The following is a 24,161-nucleotide window of genomic DNA, read 5'->3' as shown; positions in this document are numbered from 1 at the left end:
GGGAAGGGAGGGTTAGAAATTGTCAGTTGACAATTTTGGCCGGGTCACAAGCAGCAGTTTGTCACTGTTTTTTCTGCCTCATTAACGAAACTGCAGTCTAACATCTGGGTCTCAACTATGGATAGTGTGGAAAAAACTACTTCATTTTCTTGTGACTGAATTTACATTGCCAGCAGTTAGGACATTCTTTTTTTGATATATAGTTTAGGCTAAGCAAATTTGATATGCCAAAGACAGAAGAAGCAGGTGACTGTAAAACTGGCATTTTCTAACTGTAACTAAAATGAAGATCTTGTCAAGTGAGCCTGAACAACCCACAGCTAAAGAATATTAACAACAATAACAGTGTTGGTAACACACTGCACAACGTTTGAGACTCCAACGCAAGTCATTCTACGAATTCTAGTCATTAGAAAGCACTTATAAATGTACCATGGTGTAACCAGCCAAATTCACAAATCCGATACGTAGATAACCCATGAAACACACTGCAAATAAAATCTAAAAATAACTGCCTACCTCCTTGCTACTTTGAGTCTGTTTTACAGAACTCAAATCCATGCTACCAAAAGGGTCAGAAGGGAGGCCTGTGCGAAGCAGCAAGTATTTGCTTTGGATTCAGATTTGGCTGATTCAGAGGGACACTGATTCAATGCAGTGATTCAAATCACTGTCCCGATTTGGATTCGGAGATTTGGCACCAATACAGAGATTCAGCCACAGACTGTACAAACAGGGCTCCATGACACTGAACACGGCTGCCTCCAGCTGTTAAGTCTGTTGTGGTGGGCAGACGGAGGAGGAAAGGGGCATGTGGGGGATAGATCAATGCCCCCACAGCAAAGGAGGGATTGGGACTGAGACAAGCTGCCCAGCTGGGACAGGGATGGGGGGGCATGGGACTCAGGAAGGGGCACCCACCACTGCGCACTCCTGCACACCACCAGTCCAGGAGCTGCCCTTCTGGTGGCTCCTCCAGCGGCTCTTGCCACTGGAGTCTGGGAGGTCGTGGAAGTGGCCGTGTGCCCCTCAATCTGTGCGAGGTGGGCTGGGCTGGGCTGCACTCTGAGACGCTAGCCCCAACCGCCCACTGCCAGGATGCACTCTGCAGGGTGGGTGGAGCTAGGGCTGCGCTCCAGGCGGCAAGCCCCTGCTGCCAGGCTGCACTCCATGGGGCGGGTGGAGCCAGGGCTGTGCTCCAGGCAGCTAGCCCCAGCCACAGCCTGGAGCACAGCCCTGGTTCTGTTCACCCCGCAGAGCACAGCCCGGCAGCAGGGGCTTGCCGCCCCATGCAGATCTGGGGGCACACACCTGGTCCCATGCCCTCATGGACTGGTGGCCAGAGCCACCGGAGGAGCCACCAGAAGAGCGGCTCCTGGACCGGCAACACGGTAGCACAGTGGCAGACGCCTCCCTCCCCAAGACCCGTGCTCTGCCACTCTGGCTGAGCAGTTTGTCCGAGCCCCAGCCCTAAACCCTCCCTCGCTGTGGGGGCATAGATCTGTCCCCCCTCCCCATGCCCCTTCCCTCCCCCCACCACAATAGACTTACCAGCTAGAGACAGCTATGTCCAGCATTGTTGAGGACTGTCTGTATAGTCTATGGTCGAATCTCCAAATCAATTTGGAGGCTTCCGATCAGTTTCAGACCTTTTAATGGGTCTCCCAATTCTATTTGGATTCAGAGATTCAGCTGCCAAATCAGCTACCAAAGTTTCACACAGCCCTAGTATTTACTGCTTCAGCTACAACTCTATCAATCTGTAGACTGAGTTTTTCCATTTTGTTTCAGTGTCTTAGATAAGATCAGAAATCCAGTTAACCAGAAAGTCAGTTAAACTTCAATACCGTTACAATAAGGCTTCTTAAAATCATGCAACAATACACAATATACACAAGACTTTATACTGAGTATTCTCTATTTTATATTTAACGCCTGAGAGTTTTTCTGCATGTATTTCTGAAACAATTCTTCCCTTATGTGCGCAGCTGCTAGTTTGTTCAGTGCTCTGCCAGTCTCTCTCAGCTCCAACTCAAACAAAACAGCAACACCTGATCCTGGGATCATTTCTATGTGCTGAATGCTCAACTACAGTTCTTCAGGGACAGAGAGGAAAGTCTGTCCAGACAAGCTTCTTCAAGGTCAAAACCCATCTCTTTGTTCAGGCAGAATTAAATCAGCTCTTCCTGGCACATAATTGTTCCGTATCATACGCTTCCCAGCTGCTGTAAGAAATCACTAATGCAAATTACTGTGGCTTGGCTGCATAAGAGAGAGCCCAGAGAAGCCCCATGCACTACAGGAAGCACTGACACCATCCAAACACCACATAAGGTTGAACTAACACTTTTCAAAATCCACCTAACAAGAGTTAGGATCATTACTTATTCACACTGCAGCCTCCCACGTCATTGTACAAACAACTGAAAAAGAAACAGTCCATGCCTGAGAGAACTTGCCAAAGGCCCTGACCCTGCACAGTGCTTAACTTTACACATATGAGGTTCTATTGTGTAAATGAAACTACTCATCAGTATGTAAAAAATAACCATGCACTTAAGTCTGTGCAGGGTCAAGCCTAAAATGACCAGAAACAAGGGTCAGAATAGAGATGCATAACTATATAATCGCAATGCAATTAATGAACAATAATGCCTCAAGTTCAGGGCCCCAACTTATTAAAAAGATATAATTTTCTAAAATGTCTACTACATACACACAGACCCAAACAATTAGAGTTAATGTTCTATTTCCTTGAAAACATTAAACAGGTAGTAAATTTTAAATTAAAGAAAAGATTTCAAACTAGCTCTCCCAATTACATAGGTGGCCCAATAAACGATACCACCAAAAATTCTTCCCTCTCAGATAATCATACCAAGCTTAAATTAAAGCAATAGTTACAAGCAAGATAACAGTGATCTCCAAGGATCATGATACAGTATTCTACCACACCAAAAATACCTGCTTAAACACACTCAATGGCAGCTCAGGAATATTTTATTTCAGCTCAATACTATGACTATTTTCATTGCACACTTTAAAAAAAGTAAAATCATACTGTCTATAGGTTTAGCTATCTTGGTCTCAGTTTCCAACATTACAGAATAAATGTTTTTCAAAGTATTTCATAGCATATTGAAATATTTTGGATTCAACAAATTAGAAAGTAAAACAAAACTATCATAAAATTCCTGTACAACCATTCACTTCTGTTCCACACTTGCTTCAAAAAAATTAGAAAAATCTGAATTCAGAACCCGCAAATCCAGAACTGTTTAGATCCAGGGTTGCACCTCTATATAAAAGTAAAATATGAATCCTCAACTGCAATTCAAGTCTGCTCTTTTAATAAGGGAGGTTTCTTTATTTAAACCTGTGAATAGTTTCCATTCAACCAAAAGCATTTGTCCTCATATATACTGACATAGAATTTTAGGCTGAAGACAATATTGTGAATCTTGGGCAAAATCATATTTGGTACTAAAGATAAGGATGCTTCTTTTTTTTTTTTTTACTGTTACTATTTTTAGTGCATTTAACCCTTTATATTCTTTCCCTTATTATCTGATTTTCCTATAATGAAAACAGCAGTTCAAGGACTTTTATTTGGAGAAAAAGCTCTTTTTTTCCACCTGAACAAATCAAATCTGAAAATGTGGGGTTGACTTATGTGGAACATTATGATAATTAAGGCTCTTTCCCATTTAACAACACATGGTGCTGTATGTAACAGAGTTGGTAAGGAATATTTTTCCAACTTACGTTATTTAACCTGCAGTGACACTTTATGATTATTCCAGAAACTGTTTGCCTTCCCACTAGTTTCACCTTTGCTTGTCAATCCCATATCCCATGACTTTTGCTTATACAAAAATACAAAGTTCTTTCATCAGGTGCTCCTGCAATATAGTTCTTATGTAAACCGCATCACATGAGTACTTAACTAGCATTTCTTGGAAAAATAAATCACAACTAAGTCTATAAATGGTCAGTCTTGAGAACAAGTCAAGAAAAACGATAGAAAGGTAGAAGATCAAGCCAGACAAATTCACAGAAGAATAACAGTGAGGGTGTCACATAGAACAAATGACCCAGCTGGATTCTCCAAGAACACATACTTAGGTCACACATTACTCTGATAAATGGATGAAGTTCTGTAACCAGGGTTACCAGGAGATCAGACTAGATGACCCAATGCTCCCCCGGCCCAGCTTTCAAATTCAGAAATGAAAAGGTTCAGCCTATCTAGACTCCTTTAAACTACCCATCTCCTATATCCAGGTGCTACATGCAAAAAACAATAATATTCAAATTATTCTTTCTAAAAAGGTGGCCTAGGCTCACCATGTCAACGGTGATTGGACTTTAGTAGTGGTACTCTAATCTCTAATTTGATGGAACAATATGTAAAGAAAAGCATATTTTCAAAGTACAGCAGAGGCACCAAAACCTGGATGTGTGCAATTAGGAACTCCACCATTGACCAAAAACAAGGTAGTACTACCCAATAATTTCATAATAGGGGCTTTCAACTTCAACATTTGCAACAATGTTTGCGGGTACGCTGCATTAGAGATAGTTAATGGCAAATAAAGCGTCTAAATCAGCGTTTCTCAATTTCTGGGTTGCAAGAATATATGAAAGGGTTCTGAACAAATGGATTCTCCTTGAAAGGAGAAAAACATGGGAAATTGTGGCTTTTCCCTTGCAGGCTGGCAGAGTTCCTATGTCACCTATGTAAAAAATAAAAATTGAACAACAAAGCCAAATATGCATCTTCTTATACTTACAAAGCAGCACTGCATGTTTATATCAAGCAAACTTTGGATTAATTTCCAAGTAGCTCTAATTTGGAATTCCACCCCGAAACAACTTTTTGAACCAAAATGGCAATTAATCAAGACCAGAAAGATTTTATAGTAGGTGGCTGGGTCTAGGTGTCAAAGGTAGCCTCACCATATGACAGGGGTGGGAAAAATACAGCCCACACATCTGGCCCACCAGGCACTTTCATATGGGCAGCAGGTAGGAAAGCTGGGGTGGAGGTGGGGCTGCAGCTGTGCAGGAGCGTGCAGCATGGGGCTGGCTTCAATGCAGAGCCCACACACAGGGTAGTAGGGGCAGCACAGAGCTTGTGTGAGCAGGGTATGGGTGTGAGGAGGGGAGGGGTATGGAGACTTCGGGGGAGGGGGAAGACCAGTGTGTTTCAGAGCCACACAACCTCTCAACACAACCTACCCCTCCCACACAGCCACACCCCCTCAAAAACTCCCTCCACACCATACCATACACACCCCCACACCTCACCATAAAACACCCCACCCCGCCTACCATATACACACCCCAACACAATATAAAAGACTAAGAATTTATGTTTGTGTTATTATGCAATCACCTCTATATACAGTACACAAACACAAATAATGACAAAAATATTTTTTGTAATAAAATTTAAATGTTACAATAGGTGTTTGACTTTTACCATATAACTTGCTTTTTTCTGGTTTTAAGATGGCAACTCCCCCCTCCCAAAAGGAGTATTGCCGGGGGCAAGGGAAAGGATTTCTGGTGCCAAAGGTCAGGGGTGGGACTTCCAGTCCCAAGATGGTGGCCAGGAGGTGGGGCACCTGTCAAGGGGTGGGACTACCCATGCAGCCCCGACAGCTCACCAAACCTCATTAAGTGACCCTCCGCCCAAAATAATTGCCCACCCCTGCCATACAGTATGTCCCACACCTGGAAATCCTATTGCTTACAAGACCTCCTGATTCTGTCACAAGGAACCAGGAAGCCCTGAAACACTAAACCAAAGCTCTCAGGAATGCCAGACTACCTGCCTCGAGTCCAGCAGCCCTGAGGAGTCCCAGCTCCAGCAGATCTGTCAGGGTCTAAGTTCCCAATTAAAAAAACAGCTCAGAAGCCGTTAGATCCCAGCACAAGCAGGGCTTAGCTCCCTGCTCTGCAGCAGGGAATCTGGAACTCCTGTGAACTCTCAGACCTTCTAGAGCAGTGGTCTCCAAAGTGGGGTGCGGTGCGCACACCCCAGAGGGTGCGCAAGACAATCCATTGGGATGCGGGAAGAAAATATTAGAACTTCTATGTATATTTATTTTTTATCTAAAAAATAAGAAAGAAATTAAGCTTTACTAATATTTAATATACGGATTGACACTGGTGCCCTCACTCGTTCCATATGTCAAATAAATAAATATACATATATTGGGGGTCCATGCTCAAAAACTTTTTACTGATAGGGTTGCGCGATCAAAAATGTTTGGAGACCACTATTCTAGAATACAGAGATATGGCCCAAGGGCACCTCCCAGAGATTGCTGGTGTGGACACAGTACCACAGTAACACAGTTCCACCGCTTCCAGCCTGGAAGCTACAGAATCATCTCAATATGGTACTACCTTACCCCCATCTAGAAATACATTTAGTATCCTGCTACGATGCTGAAAGTCCAGAGTCCAAACTCCAAGATGCCCAGGTCACCTCTGTTTCCTGAATTCCCAGTTCCCTACCTATCCTGACAAACTAAAGGACCAGAAGCCTTGGAGCCTTTACTTGGTTCTCTTGGTAAGGTAAGAACATGTCAATGCTAAAATTTATAGTAAAAACATGAGTTATACACCTTCTAGGGCACCAGTTCCCAAATTGTGGGTCATGACTCCAAACGGGGACACAACATCAATAGATGGGGTCATAATAAACAGAGATATGGGTTTTCCGTTTGCTGCAGAACAACGTGGAAAAGCTTGAATTTTCTCCTTTAACAGAAAACAACAGAAAAATTGTGGATTTTTCCATTAAAGGAGAAAAACACCAGAAAATGTAGGTCTTCCCTTGCAGGCTGCAAGGCACTGCTTGGGGCTCAGGCGGGCAGCGGGGGAGGAGGTCAATTGGAAGCAGGGGGAACCATGTGCATGGCCACATACACATGCACATGGCAGCCAAGCAGCAGTGGAGAGCAATTCCCACCAGGTAAATCTATGGGGGCAGAGCTGAGAGGCAGCACAGGCAAGATGGCAGGAGGTGGGAGGGGGCACAGGTGACGCAGTGGAGGAGGCATATGCCTCCAGAGATTTCTGCGCCCACAGCGGGGTGTGTGGCCCCCAGGGAGATGACAGCAGGGCAGGGAACCCTGAGCCCATAGCCCACATCCTCCCCACCCCCATGGGTGGCATAGCCAGAGCGGAGCCCATAGGGAAGTGGACAGTGGGAGAAGGGGACAAGCTGGGCTCCATGCTCCACTCTGGCCACAGCAGCTGGGGCTTGGGCACCACTGGGGGAGCAGGAAGCTGTAGGTCCTGGCCCTGGGACACCTAGGACCGTGAGGGGCTGCAGGTTGGGAGTGAGGGGCACTGACAGGGCCAGGGAACTGTGGGCTGGGAGTGAGGGGCCATGCTGGGGAAAAGTTTGGGAAGCACTGTTTGAGGGCAAAGGAGGCCAACCTTTTTGGCAGTAATGACACAATTTGGTTCCAACCCTGCCCTGGGTGCCCCTCTGATCACCTTCCCCTGCCTGATCTGCTGCTCTGTTTTCTACACCGTGACCGAAGCTCCCTGTCCAATCCACCATTCCACTTTCTGCTCCCTGACTTATTTACTACTGTGGTGCCTGTCCAGTATGTAATCTACTGCATGACAAACAAAGGAGCAACCCACAACACTTGTGGCCCCAACTATAGGACAACAAGGAATGGTGCTCCCAATGTACTTGGTAACTGGGCCAATCCTCAGCAAATATATCAGTAATCCCTCTTCTGACAGCAGTGCCCCATTTCTGACACTAGAACTGGCCCTCTGCCAAGCAGCAGTAGATGTCCAGGGTTTTGCAGCACAGGAAGAAACTGATTCAGAATCTGGTTTAAAAATAAGTTAGACCTAAAATATGTACACATGCAGCAATGCTAGAAGTAAGCTAATCAACTTCTTTCTTTCAGGAATCTCAGCCTAATGCCTGACAGCAGAGGAACAGTCTGCCTCAAAACTAACACTAATAAAATATCAGAGCAGAAAGCAAAATCTCTCACTAGTCACATACCTCTATCTCTCTCTCCCCCTCTGCACAGAAAATGCACCCCAATGTCATGACCACATAGCATGTCTTCCCAAGACTAAACATTTGCTAATATACTAAAGAATTAAACTTGGAAGACTAGGTGCAATAGGCTAACATGATGATGCTTGCTGCAATATATAACAGGCACTAATATTAGCATACACAGTATTATCAACAACATTAAAACAATGTAGGTAGTATACAGATACTGACCCCTCAAACATAAAGGCTCTCCTCTGGTCCTTTTTTCAACAGATTTATTAGAAAACAGATATCCAGCTGATTTTTTAATCTACCTAGTTTCTTCATACAGTGCATACACCGTATACATCACTGCACTGTACAAACTTCTAGCCCATCCTTTAGTTAATTCACAGATGACCTCAACAGCTTTTTTCTAGATTTTGTCTGGTCTGCAACAATGCATGTCAAACAGTGAGTCTTTCACCATTTTCCTGTAATAGACAAACAAGAAAAAGTTAAATCTCTGAATTCTACTCTAAACAATACAACATACCAGTTAAAGTAATTCAGAGGGACAGAATGTTAAAATGAGTTTAATGCATTAATTCCTGAAACTCTGGGTTCTAATGTGACTTAGATCACAGTTAAAATGATTGCTGTATTGCTTGACAATGGGCAGGGCTGTCCTGGGGGTGGGGGTGAATCAGGGTGGCTGTCCCGTGCCCTGCATTTTGGGGGGCCCCACAGAGCTGCCAGCTCTGCACTGCTGCCAGCTTCACATCTGGCCGCTCAGCACCCGCCCACCACTGAATGCGCCGCTGAATCCGACACGTCCAGCTGCTCACCACCCCTCCCCCGTGCCACTGAATCTGCCACTGACTTCCTTGTGTCCAGGGGCGTGGCCCCGCACAGGCCAATTTGCCCTGGGCCCTGCACCCTGCTTAGGTTGTCTCTGACAGTGGGAATACAAACCATATGTCCTAAAGTACTGTATAGCTGAGGATAGTGTTGAAGTACCAAATGAATTAGGGGCCAAGTCTCTATTAATTAGCAGAGCCATATAAAAAAGTCTGAACTAACATTCTCAGGCCACCTGGCAAAGAAAGAGTGACTTGCCAAATTTCAATGCCGATACAAAAAACCACTGCTTCAAATAAAAGGTAAGTATCTATGTAATGTTAAATGTAATGCACTAATTTGATATGAATGCCAAGTTTAGTGTATTTCAATGTATAATACTGTTAGCCCTTTTGATCAGAGCAGTGAGTTAACATTCTGGGTCGTGCAAATTATTTCCATTAGGGGAATAAATTTGTGATGGATTCAGGTATTTTTGATGCAATCCTGTTTGCTTACAAATAATATACACACAGATCTACTTCCTAGAAACCAGCAGTAATCAAACAATGAGCGCCTTGCTCAGTATTCCAAGATTTCTTTCAACCCAAGGACCCTAAACCCAAAAAACTCTCACCTTTTTCTCAGGATCATGCTCCAGTGCTTTTCTGGCTGTTTACTGCCCTCTCCGACTGCATCTTTGGCAATTCTAATGCCTCTTGCACACATAAAGCTCCACCAGAACAAATACCTAGCCCTCTGCTTTTCAATTCAATCCCCAGTAAAACCCCTCTGCCCAGACAGCTCATCTCATGAAAGCCCTGCCCAGTAACAAAACTATACTAAAGCCACCCAATACCAAATCTAGTTCATTTAGAATTGACATATGTATCTCAACAATATACTACAGTATACAGAATAAACACACCCAAAAGTCATACCATGGTACAGCAGCTTTTCCAACCACCTGGCAAGTTGTTCTTCAGATGCCTGAATCCAAGAGCAATGGCAGGAAACATACAGTGGTATTGCCATGATGGCAAACCACAAACAAACCTTCTCTAATAGGGCTCTGCTTCTAACAATGTCTGAAGCATCTGCAGGGACTGATTCACAGCCTCATTTTTTTTTTTTTTTTAATTGAAAATGGAAGTTTGGAGGTAAAGTGCTTTTTGAAGCAACTTAGTTATTTGGGTTCAGTTTCAGATTTTCAGCTTTAAACCTATCATAGGAAATGTAACAAATATATCAGCTCCTGTTTAAAAGTTTTAGCATGGATATCATTAGGGACCTACTGAAATCAAAGGGACTGTCCCTGATTTCACAAGCAGAACACTGGGCTTGGCAGCCATTTTGCAGGTAGAGCACAGCCCCTCCCCCAGATGCCTCTGATTCTCTGAGAGGTCCCAGTGGCTCTGCCCCTCACCACACCTTGCAGCCCCACCCCTTGTCACCAACTGGTGGAGGGACACATGTGAGGCAGCCCAAGGAGGTAATCAAGAATGAGGGGCGTGAGGGGCAGCCATCTTGCTGGCAGCCCTCCCAGTGTGCAGCTTCCTCTCCCCCTTCCCCACCTCAGCAAGCTGCTGCAGCTCCCTCTGGAGAATGAGCATTTTGCATAAATTTTCTCCTCCCCCTCCGCCCTGCATACCTTACAGGCAATGCTGGATTTTGCAAAATCTGTGAAATCTGCAAAACAGCAATTTTGGTAGGTCCCTACATATCATCTACTAAAAGAAACAGACCAAGAGAGAAATGCCTCACAATACCCATTTATTACCACCTCAGACATGATAGGTACACTGCACAAACCAAAAATAACACGCCTCAACTGTCTGTGAAAGCAGTCTTTTCCCATCTTCTGGATCCACTTCTGCAGTACTGAGGGAATCATCTGCTCATGGACAAGGATATAATCTTTTAAAGTTATGTCACTTTGTTTTGGATAGTCCACACAAAGTCTGATGCTACTTTTTTGTTCAGCATACCTATAGACCTAACTCCTGACTTCTTGGTAGGACCTGAACAGTTTATTATTCATCTTTAAAGGTCAAGGCTTAAAAATGATGCAGGACAACACCAGTTTGGATCCCCCCATCAAGAGTACAGTTGGAGGTCCCATACGGGGACCAGATATGTCATGCCAATTCATGCTAATTCACAGCAAAGCTGAGGGCCCCCCCACAGAGCAGGCATTAGTAGAAAGCTCCCTCTTTGTTTCATATTGAAGTGTTGGCAACTCTAGTGCAGACACAAGATACAGAAACATACGACAACAGCAGGCTTCTGAATTCTGCACCAAACGCAATTTTTAGTCAGATACATGCTACAACCTAATCCAAAAACACCACAGAAATCCAACCTTGAGATAAGAGGTGGCAGCAACAATGTCTGTGTAAGAAACAATTACTTTCTCTTTACCCAACAAAATCTAGAAAATTTTTCTTAAAACATGTACTATCGCAGCTGACAAGCTCTGGGGATTCACCAGTATCTCCAAATTGCCAAGTGAGTTTGCCCGTCCTAAGATAAATAAGATGCAGCCATCACCAGATTCCAAATGCTTTCCCCAATCCACCAATAACCCTTCTGTTTTATTTGGATTAGCATATGTCAGAGAAGATTCGATTAAGTGTATTCAGTGTCCCCATGCTTCAAAACGGTGATGGGGCGCTTTAACTAAAGTTTGAACAAGCTTAATTATAGTGCCCCTACCACTGTTTTGAAGCACAGGATGCCGAACATACAAACTACTGTGAGTGCTTTAATTACAGGGTTCCCAAGAGCCACTGTAATTAAAGCACTCCCTACCCCGACCCTAGAGCACATGTTAGGAGCTAAAGACACCCCTAGATTTGAACATGTATGACATAGATAAACCCTTCTATCTGAACTCCTCAAAACTAAAATATTTCTTTTCTTGTTGATCCAACTGAGGCTTTAATTGTTGACTCTTAAAGAACAATCAAAACCCCTATACTCTTTGCTGAGAGAATATTGATAAAATATATTTTATGGCTACAAACAAAAAATTGAGAGCTGATAGAAGGGGTTCAGAAGTTGGCTAATGCAGGTCACTTCTAAACAGGATTCAAACTTTTTTGACTAATAAAAGGCATAATTATACCCCGCATAGTTAAGTGCTAGGAGTCATTTACCTGTCAATACTAGTTTATTTCCAACTTAACTGTAATTCCTGAAGCTCACCCATACCAATCCATTTTTGCTGAAGTCACAATTTAACTAATGAAGATCAAAGTGGTAATCTAGTGGTTCATGAATGACAGTGCTCACTGATTAAATCAGGCATAAGAATAAGCTGTTCCCCATGAAGCATGGATTAGCCAGGTGGTCTATACTCTGACCCAACACATCTCCAGACTGTTTAAAGTGGAAGCCTTTTACCTCTTCTCCATGTCTAAAATAGACTCATTAGCAGATACTTTCTTTTCTAACACCCATGGTCAAAACATTTAATTTCCTAAAGTTTTTCTAACCTTTCAAATGCTTCAAGTATGTGGTTCATTAAGAAGCTTTCCAGAAAAGTATATAAATTCTTGAAATGTTTCATTATTCCTTGTTATGATAGCTAAAAATGACTAGAAAAAGATTGTTTGTGTAATATTTATACCATGTTAATGAAGTGCTTAATCCTTGTAAAGTAATGTAAATGTTCAGAGCATCTCTGGACCCAGCTGACACAGAAACCTATTAACATGCATTACATTACAAAGTGAAGGCCTAGAACTACTGCTTTCAAATACAGTAACATTGTCACAGGGGTGATCAGGTGAAAGAGCCCTGAACCACACCCTGGGGGCTCCTAGGGCGGGGACCATGCGCAAAAGAAAAAAAATAATAATACAAGAAGAACACTTACCTGGAGCAGGGTAAGGGAGGGAACCCGTGTGGGTTATAAACTGTGCCTTTATACAGCTGAGGCCAGCTGGAGATGTCATCGGCAATCACCGGCCGGCGGGAACAAAAAGGACCACCTGCAGAGGCGGGGGGGCAGGAGGAGAGAGAGTTGGTGGAGGCTCTCTGCGCTGGTGACAGCAGACATATTCAGGAGAGAGAGCCAGCAGGGGCTCTCTAAACCAGCAATGACCAGCATGCCCAGAAGGAGGGAGAGCCGGTGGAGGGTCTCTGCACCAGCAGAGGCTGGTGTGCCCAGGAGGCAGAAGAGCCAGAGGAGGCTCTCTACACCGGCGGAGACTGGTGTGAGCAGGAAAAGAGGAAGCCCACCAGGGCAGTAGCAGGTTTGGCAGCAACCCACAGCACAAGCAGCAGCTGACCAGACCAGAAAGGACCGCGGGGTGCTGGAAGTGGAACTCCTCAGATGACATCGGGGGAGAGCGATTCTGCAAACCACATTCGGTGGCACAAGAGGAATAACAGCCCAGGAAGAGAAGACTTAGCCACCCGTGGCCAGATGACAGGTCATCTCCCAGAGAGTTCCCAGGTACTGGGTGCAGGATACTGGCTGGCGGGGATGAGTACAAAGAGATCTTAGAGAGAGTGCCAAGGAGGCACCTCCTTTATCCTAACAGTAAGGCCAGGGAGGAAACTGAGCAGACCCTCCCTCACTCATAATTTTGTTTCATTCTTCTTTTTTTTCCCCCCATGTGGAAGGGTTGTGTGGTGGGATAGATGACACCAAGGAACTAAGTCCCCTAGCAAGGAAGAAGTCCCAGTTAAAGGGAATAGAGCGCAGCATAGAGGTACCGGCAGGGCAGCTCCTTTCCATTCTTTTATTTTTTTCTTCGTTTTTTCATTTGCTGTTTTGGTCTTTCGGCTTCCGGTTTGAGGCAGCTTAGGGCAGGAGGCGGCCCAGCTCAGGCTAGATAGTAGATCAGTTGAGCCACTGTAGGAGAAAGTGCTTAGGACACAAGTTTCAAGGGAACGTCGGGGTCAAGAATACAGCTACATTGGAGAAACGGCCGACACAAGATCCAGTGACCCGCTGAAGGTTGGCATGAGGCTGGGGTGTAGGGGAGGTGGAGCCCCACGGACAGCCGTCTAGAGGACTATCCACCACTGAGGAGTCCCTGGCGGTTTGCCCTCCCACTGAAATTACATTCAAAGCCATGGCAGGAGTCTGAGGGTGGCCACCTAGGTGATAAGCATCTACCTCAGGGTTTACAAGAAACCTCAGGATGCCCATTACCGACCATCCAGGCCAAAGCAGCACGCGAATGGGTATTTGCAGCCAGGCAGTCACAAACATGAAAAAGGAATCCAGATCCACTAAATAATTTTGCTGAAGGCGTCAAAACTAAAACAAGGAACATTTTGTTTGTCAGGCAACCTCCTCCCCCCCCCCATAAAAAAAATTAAATACAAAACAAAAAAACCCTAGTCTGATATTTCCTATGCACCAAAGAGGTGCCGGATTTGGCATGCAGCATATTGGTTACTACTTAAATACCCACAGAAACCAAAAAGCCTTATTTAGGTGCAGTACTTCAGCAAAAAGTTCTAATGGATAAGAAATACTGCAGGGCTCAATTTCCATGGAAGCTACCGACTAATTATCGGAGGTTTTAGTCATAATTGTTATTTCTTTGGATGGCATGTCATGTATTATTTATACAGTGCCACAGGCATCTATTGTTCTGTGAAACCACAATCTTGACCACAGAAGTTTACGGTATAATTCAGGGATGACGGTGACAATGGGTATGTGGCAAAGGGTGTGACAGAAGTAGACTATGAAGAAGATGAGAGTTATAATAGGGACATACAGGTTATGATAATCCTTCCTGTTAAAGGGAAAAGGGCCAGCTGAGTTTAACATATCTGCACTAAAGCACTGGGCTAAACCAAATGATGATTCTGGAGTCATGCAGAATATTCCCCTAAAACACCTTAAACATCAGCAGTTGAAGTCTTTCAATTTAATTAAAATATTCTTTGGAAAAAAATTACCACTATCAGAATGAAAGAACCATTGTGTTAGACAGTGAGAAAACAAACATTCTCCAAAAATCAAATTTCCAAAGGTACATGAAGGGGAAAGTTCCAATCTGCTTTCTGCACATTTCATTTGATATTTAAGAACCACAAAGGATAGCGAGATTAGATTAAATCTGAAACTTCTTGCAAAAAGAGCCAGATAAGATTCTTAGTTCAGAAAGTAGGCTACTGCATTTCTTATAGTAGCACAGAAGCTAAAATCACATTGAATATTTGAATTATTTTCTTTCCATCTCTTTTTAAGAATAATAAGGACATATTTATTTGGAAAAATATCTAGCTAGCACCACACTGAGAGGCTATGTACACTGACTATGAAACATATTAGACTCTTAACATTTTACTGAGAGTTTAGTGCCATCAACTTTTTCAACTCTGGCATCACCCAGGTCTACAGAAAGGAAAGGTCCAAAGCCATTTTTTGTTCAACAGGTTTGGAAAATAAACAATATTTAATTGGAACACGTTCAAACATATCAGGTCCAACCTTTTTAATACAGTTTAATTTTCTAGTTGAAGTGAATGCCATTCTTTAAAAAAAATGAAAAATAATGCATCAATCCTCTGATTTCTCAAGAAAAAAAAAGAATTATAATAATTACAAGACCCCAGAACTTCAACAAATGGTTGTATTTATAATGGTAAAAATAGTAATTTGGAGCAATATGTATTTCCTCTTCTCTCTTCTTGTCCATCCACAGACTAGGAAGCATTTGAAGGGGAAGAAAAGAAGAAATGCTTTACCACAATGTACCTGGTAGGGATTTGAAAGGTTAAACTGATAATCCCAGTGATAACTGGTCAGAGAAATGGGGGCAGGGTAGCTATGAGGTACCCCAGCAGGAATCAGAAGGCAGCAGGGCAGGCAAGAGGGAGGGGCACGAATGAAGGGGACTAGTACCCATAGCCTATGAGGTTAAAGAGGAAAACAGCAAGTGGCCTAATTAGTTCTCAATTAAGCAGTTAGCTGCTGGCTCACAGGTACTCTCTTCTTCCAGGGCTTCAGTGTTGTCTGGCAGGGCTTGTCACCACCTCCTCCTCCCCTCCTCAAAGGGCCTGGGTGCAGCTCCCATAAACAGCAGCAGCAGCAGCAGCAGCAACAGCAGTCGCCGCCATGTTTGAGCTGCTGTGTTATCGGTTAACCGTTTAACCAATATAATTACAGGAGGTTAAATGGATAATTTTTAAACAATATTTACATCCCTAGTACCTGCATGATTGTCACTCCATGATTTTCAGTCCCATCAACACTCCATGCAAATTTCTTTTTCCAATCGTATTAAGTTACTGCAGTCAACTGTAGAGGGGAAAAGGACCTATATTCCTACATTAAACATAGTATTAGAGAATGGTATTTAGATCCAAATGCTGAATCTCCGCCTAGCAAAACCTTTATCACCGGCCTCGGCCAGGCCACTAAAGCAAGATTCACCACAGAGCATGTTCTCGGGCACAGAGAGACCATCCAGACCAAATCCTCCTATTAACCACACTGCTCCTGTCACCCCACAGAGGAGCTGCAGCAGTCTGGCTACATTTACAGCCTTATGGACCCGCATGCATGGGCAGCCTTCATCAAGAAACACTGCAGATGCGAACTTAAACAATATTTAAAAGATGAAGACATTTTAAAAAAGCAACTTGTGAATACACACTGTATTGCCTTTTAAAGATTCCCATGTTAATACAGATGCCTTGCATAGATAACAGGGTTTAGAGGTTTTCTTTACACATCACCAAACACTTCCTGCAGGCAAAAAAACCCACCTTGTTGCCCTTCATTTATGCAGTGTTCTCATGTTTAAGGCTATCACCACAGTGACACGCCTGAAAATTAAGGCCCCCAGTTCTACCTTCAGTCATGCTAGAACAACCAAAAGGTTTCAGTGAGATTTCACCAGTGTGGCCGGATATGGAGTTGCCCTAAGAAATCCTGACAGTTTAAAAAAGAACCAACCAACCAACCCATACCATGAAGCATGGTTTTAGACTGGGGTGGAGGGAAGGTAGCCTAAGAGGGACAAAAGGTAGAAGCAGATTTCAGGTTGTTATTGCTGCTGTAGATTTGTTGCTTCTACTATTAAGATTTAAATTTTAGCTAAACTGGCTAATTTTCCCTGCCAAAAAATGCATCTCATTTTGCTTAGGCTTTAAATATCAGTTTTTGCCAACCTCTATCAATGAATATAGATGAAACCACCTCAGCAGCTTGTGAGCGCATTTGCAGCAGCTCAGCTTTCCCATATCCATTTACTAAGGCAGCAGTCTGACATAAAAAATTAAATTCCAGTGGATGTCTTCTAAATTCTTATACATAAAATATCCTAAAACCAAAGAAGTCATGGGGAGAAAAGTGACATACTTCAATCCATTTTTTTTTTTTAATTGGAAGATTGTTTATATATCTTTTTTTTTTTGCTTACCACTTGTAAGTTTTCCTTTAAGAGGTGAAGTGGAAACAATAGTAGAGCAGTGTTTGGAATAATCCATAGAAACAATAACTCTCCACTGAAACAAAGTACAGAAAACAGTACTAATGATGAGCAGGGACCCAAGACCCGCTGATTTCAAAGGGAGGTAAAAACCAACTGTTCTAGGATTTTCAAAAATCCTACCCAAGTTACAGTTGCAAGTGATGATAATTAGCTAAAAAGACTACTGTGAGATAAGGGGGAAGGGAGGGTCCCACTAACAGAAGACTGTCAAGTTCTGAACATTTCTGTTGTCAGCTTAGATGACTATTTATATAGAACCAATGTTTTGCACCATATATAAAAGGTATCAAGTGAGGATCTTAGCTCTGTACTCATCTGAAAAAGGTCATCCTCCTCCTGCAAACTGCTATGAACAGGCTTAATTTTTGTACCAGAGAAAAGCTATTAATTGGCCTATTCAATGCTAAATATGCACAAGTGTTTACTGGAAGGTGTCCTAAAATAGAAGGACAACAGCAGCAATAAGAATCACTTCAAAAACATCTTGCCACAGATGTAACTGAACATTTCTTCCACTATGCTGTTTCTCACCTGCCAATGTATCAAACATTGACTTGAGGCTTTTGAAAGAAATTTGTTTTGAAGAGGGACTCGGAGGAAATGGTAGTGGCATGGGTGTGCCAAGCAGATGATTCTGTATAGAAAAAAGCTCAGAAGTTAATGTTTTGGGAGAAAAAGATGTGACACGGCCACTTGGTCGTGGAGCCTGAGCAAGCGGGTCTGCAAGTATAGTAGCTGCAGTACCAGGTTTCTGATGTTAACCAGTGCCATTGTTTAAATAAGAAACACATCCAGATTAACTCCTCAAAAAAGAATGATGTATTATGAATCTATGCTATATCTAACTGATACATACATACGTGCCAATATTTTTTTTCTAAATCTTTATTTCTCCTTTAGTATATAAAAGCTAGCAGTCTTTTGTTATTATAATAGTTACCCTTCCGTTATTGCCACCTCCATTGTGAAGAAAAGTATCCAGATAGACCTAGCACGTCTGAAATTCATTCTGTTTTAGACAACACCTGAGAGACTACCAGCATTATGGGACAGTAAACTTTTGAACTGACTGATGAGAACAACAGTGTAATATCATGCTGGGTCTCTGGATGAGTGAACAGGCAGGCTGCGGTACTGTTCACATGCTGGAGTCTGGACAGTTGGAACAAAACAGGGGCAATAATTAAATAAAAGCAGAGAAGGCGTAAATGAAAAAAATCACAGCAGCAAAAGCAGAATCATGCACTCTGTTTGCAGAAGGGAACGGTGAATAGAAGGATTGCCTGCACAAAAAAATGGAAAGTACAGATCAAACACAAGGTAAAAGATATCCATTCTCCTTCTCCAATTTCTCATAGCTGTAATTTAATAGCCCCCTTTGTGGGAAATACCTTCTTTGTCCTTGAGCTTCAAACTCAGGTTGTTATAGTCCCGCCAACACTAGTCAAAACTGTCATCTTCACACTGGAGGATGTCAATGTTTATAGGGACAGTGCATCTGACTCAAGTTGTTCATTTATTTCTTCCAACCTTGCCTGTTTGACTTTAAGCTCAAGTCCAGTTTTTTCATTTGTTTCCTTGGTCTTCAAACAAACAACACATTCTAACTAATCACCTTATTATTCTTTAATATTCACTTTTCATGCAGTACTTATCCTATCTCTCAGTTCTCCCTTTTACTCCCTCTTCTTCATCTTCTGTATGGCAGCTTCAAAACAACATTATAGATTCACATCCTAATTTATCATCCATTGTGTGTCACTTGTTGATCAAGAATGTATTGAGCCCATTGCTCCAAATGATTTCAGAGGGTGGCAGCTTGCTAGGTATCCCAGAGTTTGGGTGTCTTTCCATTAAATGCATAAGACTTTCTTTCATCTTCTATTTCTGTAGTAATGTCCAAGTAAGCTTTTGATGCAGCCACTGTGGCCCATAGCCTACTTGGCATGGTGAAGCCACATAGTTCTGTGCACAATCTGTAATCAGGCATTTAACTCCAACTTTGCTGTTCTTCTGTCCCCACCATTTCTCATCCCAATTAGGACACTCTCCTCCATGGATTTTTTCTTGTGTTCCACAAACTGGAGGTAGAATATGTGCTCTCACTACTCTTCTGTGGAAGTGACCTACTTTTTCCCATACTTACAGTGATGGGTATATGCTCTACAGTCTTGCAGGGACCAGGACCTGTTAAAAAAATGGGGAAAAGGCTACTTTCCCAAACACTTCCCTGGAGATTGAAGGTTGATGATCTGGTAGTCTTAAAAATAGTATTATATCAGGATTGTTCAGAATATTAGGCAAGACATAAAATAAGTAACAGAGTTAATTTACCACACATCTATTAAGCAGTTCAATATACAAAGTAGTATATAATTATATTAATAATTTATTTTGTTTGCTTAGTAGGCTTGAAAAACATATCTGAAACCAAACGAAATGAGGAACTGATCCAAAAAAGCATTTCAGTCCCTCCTACCTCCTATTTTAAGTACTGAAGTACAAAATTGCGATCTTTACAATCTGCACTGAGTTGCTGCCTAACCCTGCAAACATCCAAAATTCCTAAGTACCTCAATAAAACTTCCTAGGCACCCGAAGGTCTGCTCTGGGTATGTCTACAGGCATAGTCTTGACAGTGCTGAGCAGTTCAGAACCTATCTCAAACCTACCACCTGTCCAGATTTGCAAACTAGCTATTCCTCTTCCTCTCTCACCTGCTGGCCCAGTACATCTTCTCAGAACACACCTTTCACAAATGTCACTACTGCTGTAGCAGCACACCTCCTTTTATTCAACAGCAGCAAAGACGAGATACCCAAGGTCCCACCTTGAGGGGATTCAGACCCATGTCTCCCTCCTCCTAGAAGAATGTTCTATTCACCAGGCTATTAGCTATTCTGGAATGGAGAGGAGAAGAAGCTCAGTCTCACCTGTTGAACCTGTTTCAATTTGTATGGAATAGTTAAATATTAACTGAGCCAGAAAGTGAAAGTGTAATTTAGGTCTCTAGTGTAAGGGGCTAGGTTAGGTCCTAAGCAGGAAGAGGAAAATGGGTTCTAGTCCTTACATAGTTTATCCCGAGTGTTTAAAAAAAAAAAAGTAAAAATTCATGAGGACAAGGTATTATCCCTTGAGCCCCACATTTTTAGCTACTTAATTCTTCCCAAACTTTACATATGGAACCAAAGCATCCAAATAAAGACTGTGAACGTGATTCTATGGTCAAGGAGCCTTAGGTTTCACTGTCTGATTTTAAGCTCTTTTGTGGGCTTAGTTCTACCTCTATCCAACACAGACATATCAGTTCGGTTGACTGTTTTGTTTCACAACCTATTTAGCATGGCAGGCATCACAAGTTAATTTTCCCATACTGGAAAGGCACAAGTGCACTGCAGTCATTCCATGGTCACAAAAAGGTAGTTTGTACAATAAAAGCAAAATAAAGTCATATGATGAGATAAGTATAATGGGGCCTTTCTGATTTTAACTGAAAACAAACATGCCTGACACAGAGGAATAGCACAGCTCTTTGTGAAAGTTGCACATAATCATCAAAATTGTAAGTTAACCTCTTTCAGTGGAGGCTGACAATAGTGAAAGAATTTGCTTTTCCCTTGATTGGAAAGTTTACTGGTTTACAAGCCAACATATTTTCTGCTTTCATCCTTCATTAAACTAGAAGATTTGGTCCATCATTCACTAAACTCATAACCATGCAAAAATATATCAGAAACAATTAGTATAAAGGATGATAGCTTAAGGGGGGTGATAACTGAAAAGAATGGAGTATTTTTCATCATGCTATATCATGTTATATCCCTCACTTTATTGCATATAGTGTTCTGCAGTTTACTAAACATCTCAAATTAAATTATATCTACAGACTATAGAATACATATAGGTTTATTCTTCTTGAATCAAGCTAGACTGCAATGTGTCCTTGACAGAATTTACTTTTCCTGTCCCATGAAGGTTACAAATTATAAATGTGGGTGCCTCAATCTAGTTCCAGTCTAGGAAATCATCATCAAAACAAATTAAGTTCCCAGTTCTGCAACTCAGTGCACCACAGAGAACTTCATTACGCTTAACTAAAGGCAAGGTCAAACATCTGCTATCAGCTAAGTACTCTGCTATTAGCTGAAATGTTTTTCTTGAGAGACACAGAAAAGAAAGCTCAAAAGGGATCCAGGAAGGGACAGTGATGCACCTGCGCCCAATGACTTGCACAATCCTACTTACACAGTGAAAAAGTCAGGTTCTTTACTGGTTACAAGTTCTTTACTAGTTACTGGGGTGTACTTGGTAGCTGTATTGGTCTGAGACAAAAAGACATACAAAAAATAAAACTTGTCCTTTTCTGCAAGCTTTCGGAATCAAAGTCCCTTTGTCAGACTCTGGGAAAAATTAAACTTATTTCCTACCTATGAGGACTTTTTACCATTTTGTACCATCAACACTTTTCCTAGAGCCTGACAAAAAGACTTTGATCCCAAAAGCTTGCAGAAACGGGAAATTTTCTTGCCATTTTCCAGTTGGTCTAATAAAAGGTATAATTTTGGGATCAAGAGTTCTAGTTTTTTGTATGTCTGACTAGTTACTGGTAATTCTGACCCATTTTTTAAGAGGTACCAGGCTCATCTTAGCAATTTACCAGCACAAAGAGGGAAATGTGGTGCATAAATTTAACACTTGAAGGGGAAAAAAGCAGAAAGCACAAAACAATTTAATCCCTCATTAATTATTAAGCCACGGTGATATTTGAGGGTTTAAAAATATTAGTTGACTACCCTATGAAAATATACTTTGTAACATTTGGCACATGATTCCAGTAGCCATTGAAGTCATATTCATTCAGTTGCCTGTTTTTAATTTATTTTTACTGGGCTGTTTGCTATAGAGTCTAACCTATTTATCAAAACATTTGCAAATACAAAGCCTTTAGTCCCAGAAGACTTTATTTAGCTCTTAGCTACAATAAATCTACGTATAAATGTGTTTTTCTTCATCACAAAAACATTTGGCTTCAAAACATGGTAACGCATGCAGTATTTTCTTTACACAGTGGTACAGTTGGCTACACTGTAACACACCCTATTTTTTTTAAATGACACAGATTGGTTACCAAGTCGTACTACTGATGTGGAAGAGCACTCGTTTCTTGTTTTGCTCCAAAAAATGCAAACTTGCTTAAGATAAGGAAGAGTTAATTGCTTTTTACGAAACTATTGTAAGCAAGATGCCAATTTTTTTTTTTAAAGCGACTGCTGTATTCATGGCAAGTCATTGCTCCTGGACATTACCTCCGCATTTCATGCCAGCGCTCCCACGCCCTCCCACACCCACGCGCGGTGCCCGTCCTCTGTAAAAAAAACAGAGGGTGGATCTTGAGTCTCATCACCGTCCCCCACGGACCTTGAACAATGTCACCCACATTTTGCACGAGTGCTGGCGGAAAAGGACCTCACCTTTCAGTCTTCGGCATGAGCTAAACTAACCGGCTGCATCGTGACAGGAATGACTTGAGTGACTAGCTGCCTCCCGACACCTCAGGAGGAATTCACTGAATGAATCATTCAGCTTGTCAGAGAGCGGAAATCCAAAGATTGGCACCTGATTTCCAAAGCAAGGCAAGGACACATACGGCTACAAATTGTGGGAGGCTATGGAGGTTGCTGAACGCCGCCCCCCCCCCCAAAAAAAAGAACCTCACAAGACCCATTTCACTAGGCGACAGATTTTCACCGGCGATGGCCGCGCTGAGCCATCGCCATCCCCACAGAGACGTCTGCAGCGCGGGATCAGGCCGGGCCGGGCCGGGCGCCGCCAGGGCCCGCGGCGGCAGGTGCCCGGCCGTGGGGAAGGGGAGCAGCCCGCCAGCGCGTCCCGGCCCGGCGCTATCTCACCTCACAGCCACCCGCACCGAGCTGTCGTCCGCGCCCGCCGACATGGTGCGGGCCGGGGGCTGCTCCGCTCCGCGCTGCTGCTCCCCTCAGCCCCGGCCGCGCTGCGCTCCAGCCATCTTAGCGACTGAATGAGGAGGTGGGAGCGGCGCCTCCCCCGGCCCCCGCCGCGGCTGGGCGGGGAAGCGGCCGCCCCGCCTCGGCTGGCGGCTCCCGGCGCTGCCAGGCCCGGCCCCCGCGCCCGCAATGCGCACCCGGCAGCGCCCGCCCCGCGCCAAGGCGCCCGCCTGCTCCTCCCTCCCTCAGCAACGGGGTGGGGGCGGCCCCTCTGCAGGCCACGGCCGGGGCGCCGGGCAGCACATCTGGCGCCTCGAGGGGCCCGGCTTGTGTTCGCACACGGCACGCAGGGTCCTGAAAAGCGGGTGCCCAAGGCACAGTGTGTGGCCACATACAATGTCAGAGCCGGGCTGGGCTGTACCCCTCCCCGCCCCTTGGATGAGCAGGGCAGTTAGGGAGCCAGAATCTGGAGCAGACCTGACATGCTGGAGACCCAGTGGACTCTCCTGGTCAGAGACATGCGGGTGCTTTCAAGCGCTCCTAGGCCGTTACCCACCTAGAAAGGGAGGCCACTAAAAAAGTCGCACCTAGTTCTTTGGGGGGAGAGAAAAGCAAAACGGACAGGAGAGATGGGCAATGGTTCAGAACGAAAGCAGATATGGAGGTCACCCAGCGGAGTCCAGCGATCGGTGCGCACTGGCCCTCAAACGAGTCTGAGGAGCAGCCAGCACCACTCCACATGGCACAGGCCTGGGCCCATGAACACCGTACGCCTCTGCAGGCTGGGGGCACACAGTGAGCTCCCACAGGCGGCGGCGAGCAGTGTCGGCAGCAGAGCGGGGTGGCAAGTGCCGACCA

General features: G+C 43.6%; 1 protein-coding gene across 9 annotated transcripts in view; it reads right to left on the bottom strand.

The window, feature by feature from the left end:
* Window positions 1-23,437, bottom strand: part of KIF21A (kinesin family member 21A) — a 139,768-nt gene extending 116,331 nt beyond the window's left edge. For 3 of the 9 annotated variants that reach the window (XM_090042055.1, XM_090042058.1, XM_090042059.1), the window contains exon 1: window positions 23,250-23,436. In XM_090042055.1, the coding sequence (XP_089898181.1) occupies window positions 23,250-23,293 (44 nt within the window). In that variant the 5' untranslated portion in view covers window positions 23,294-23,436. Of the gene's footprint in view, window positions 1-8,281; window positions 8,524-18,731; window positions 19,528-23,249 lie in introns of all 9 variants that reach the window. The other 6 variants (XM_090042060.1, XM_090042062.1, XM_090042057.1 and 3 more) reach the window with 5 other exon arrangements.
* Window positions 23,438-24,161: the final 724 nt, after the last annotated feature.

This window comes from Crocodylus siamensis, chromosome 4 (genome assembly GCF_052110815.1).
Source record: "Crocodylus siamensis isolate JL-2025a chromosome 4, ASM5211081v1, whole genome shotgun sequence".
NCBI lineage: Eukaryota > Metazoa > Chordata > Crocodylia > Crocodylidae > Crocodylus > Crocodylus siamensis.
Note: the sequence above shows the minus strand (reverse complement) of the source record. Positions and strands in the feature narration are given on the sequence as shown.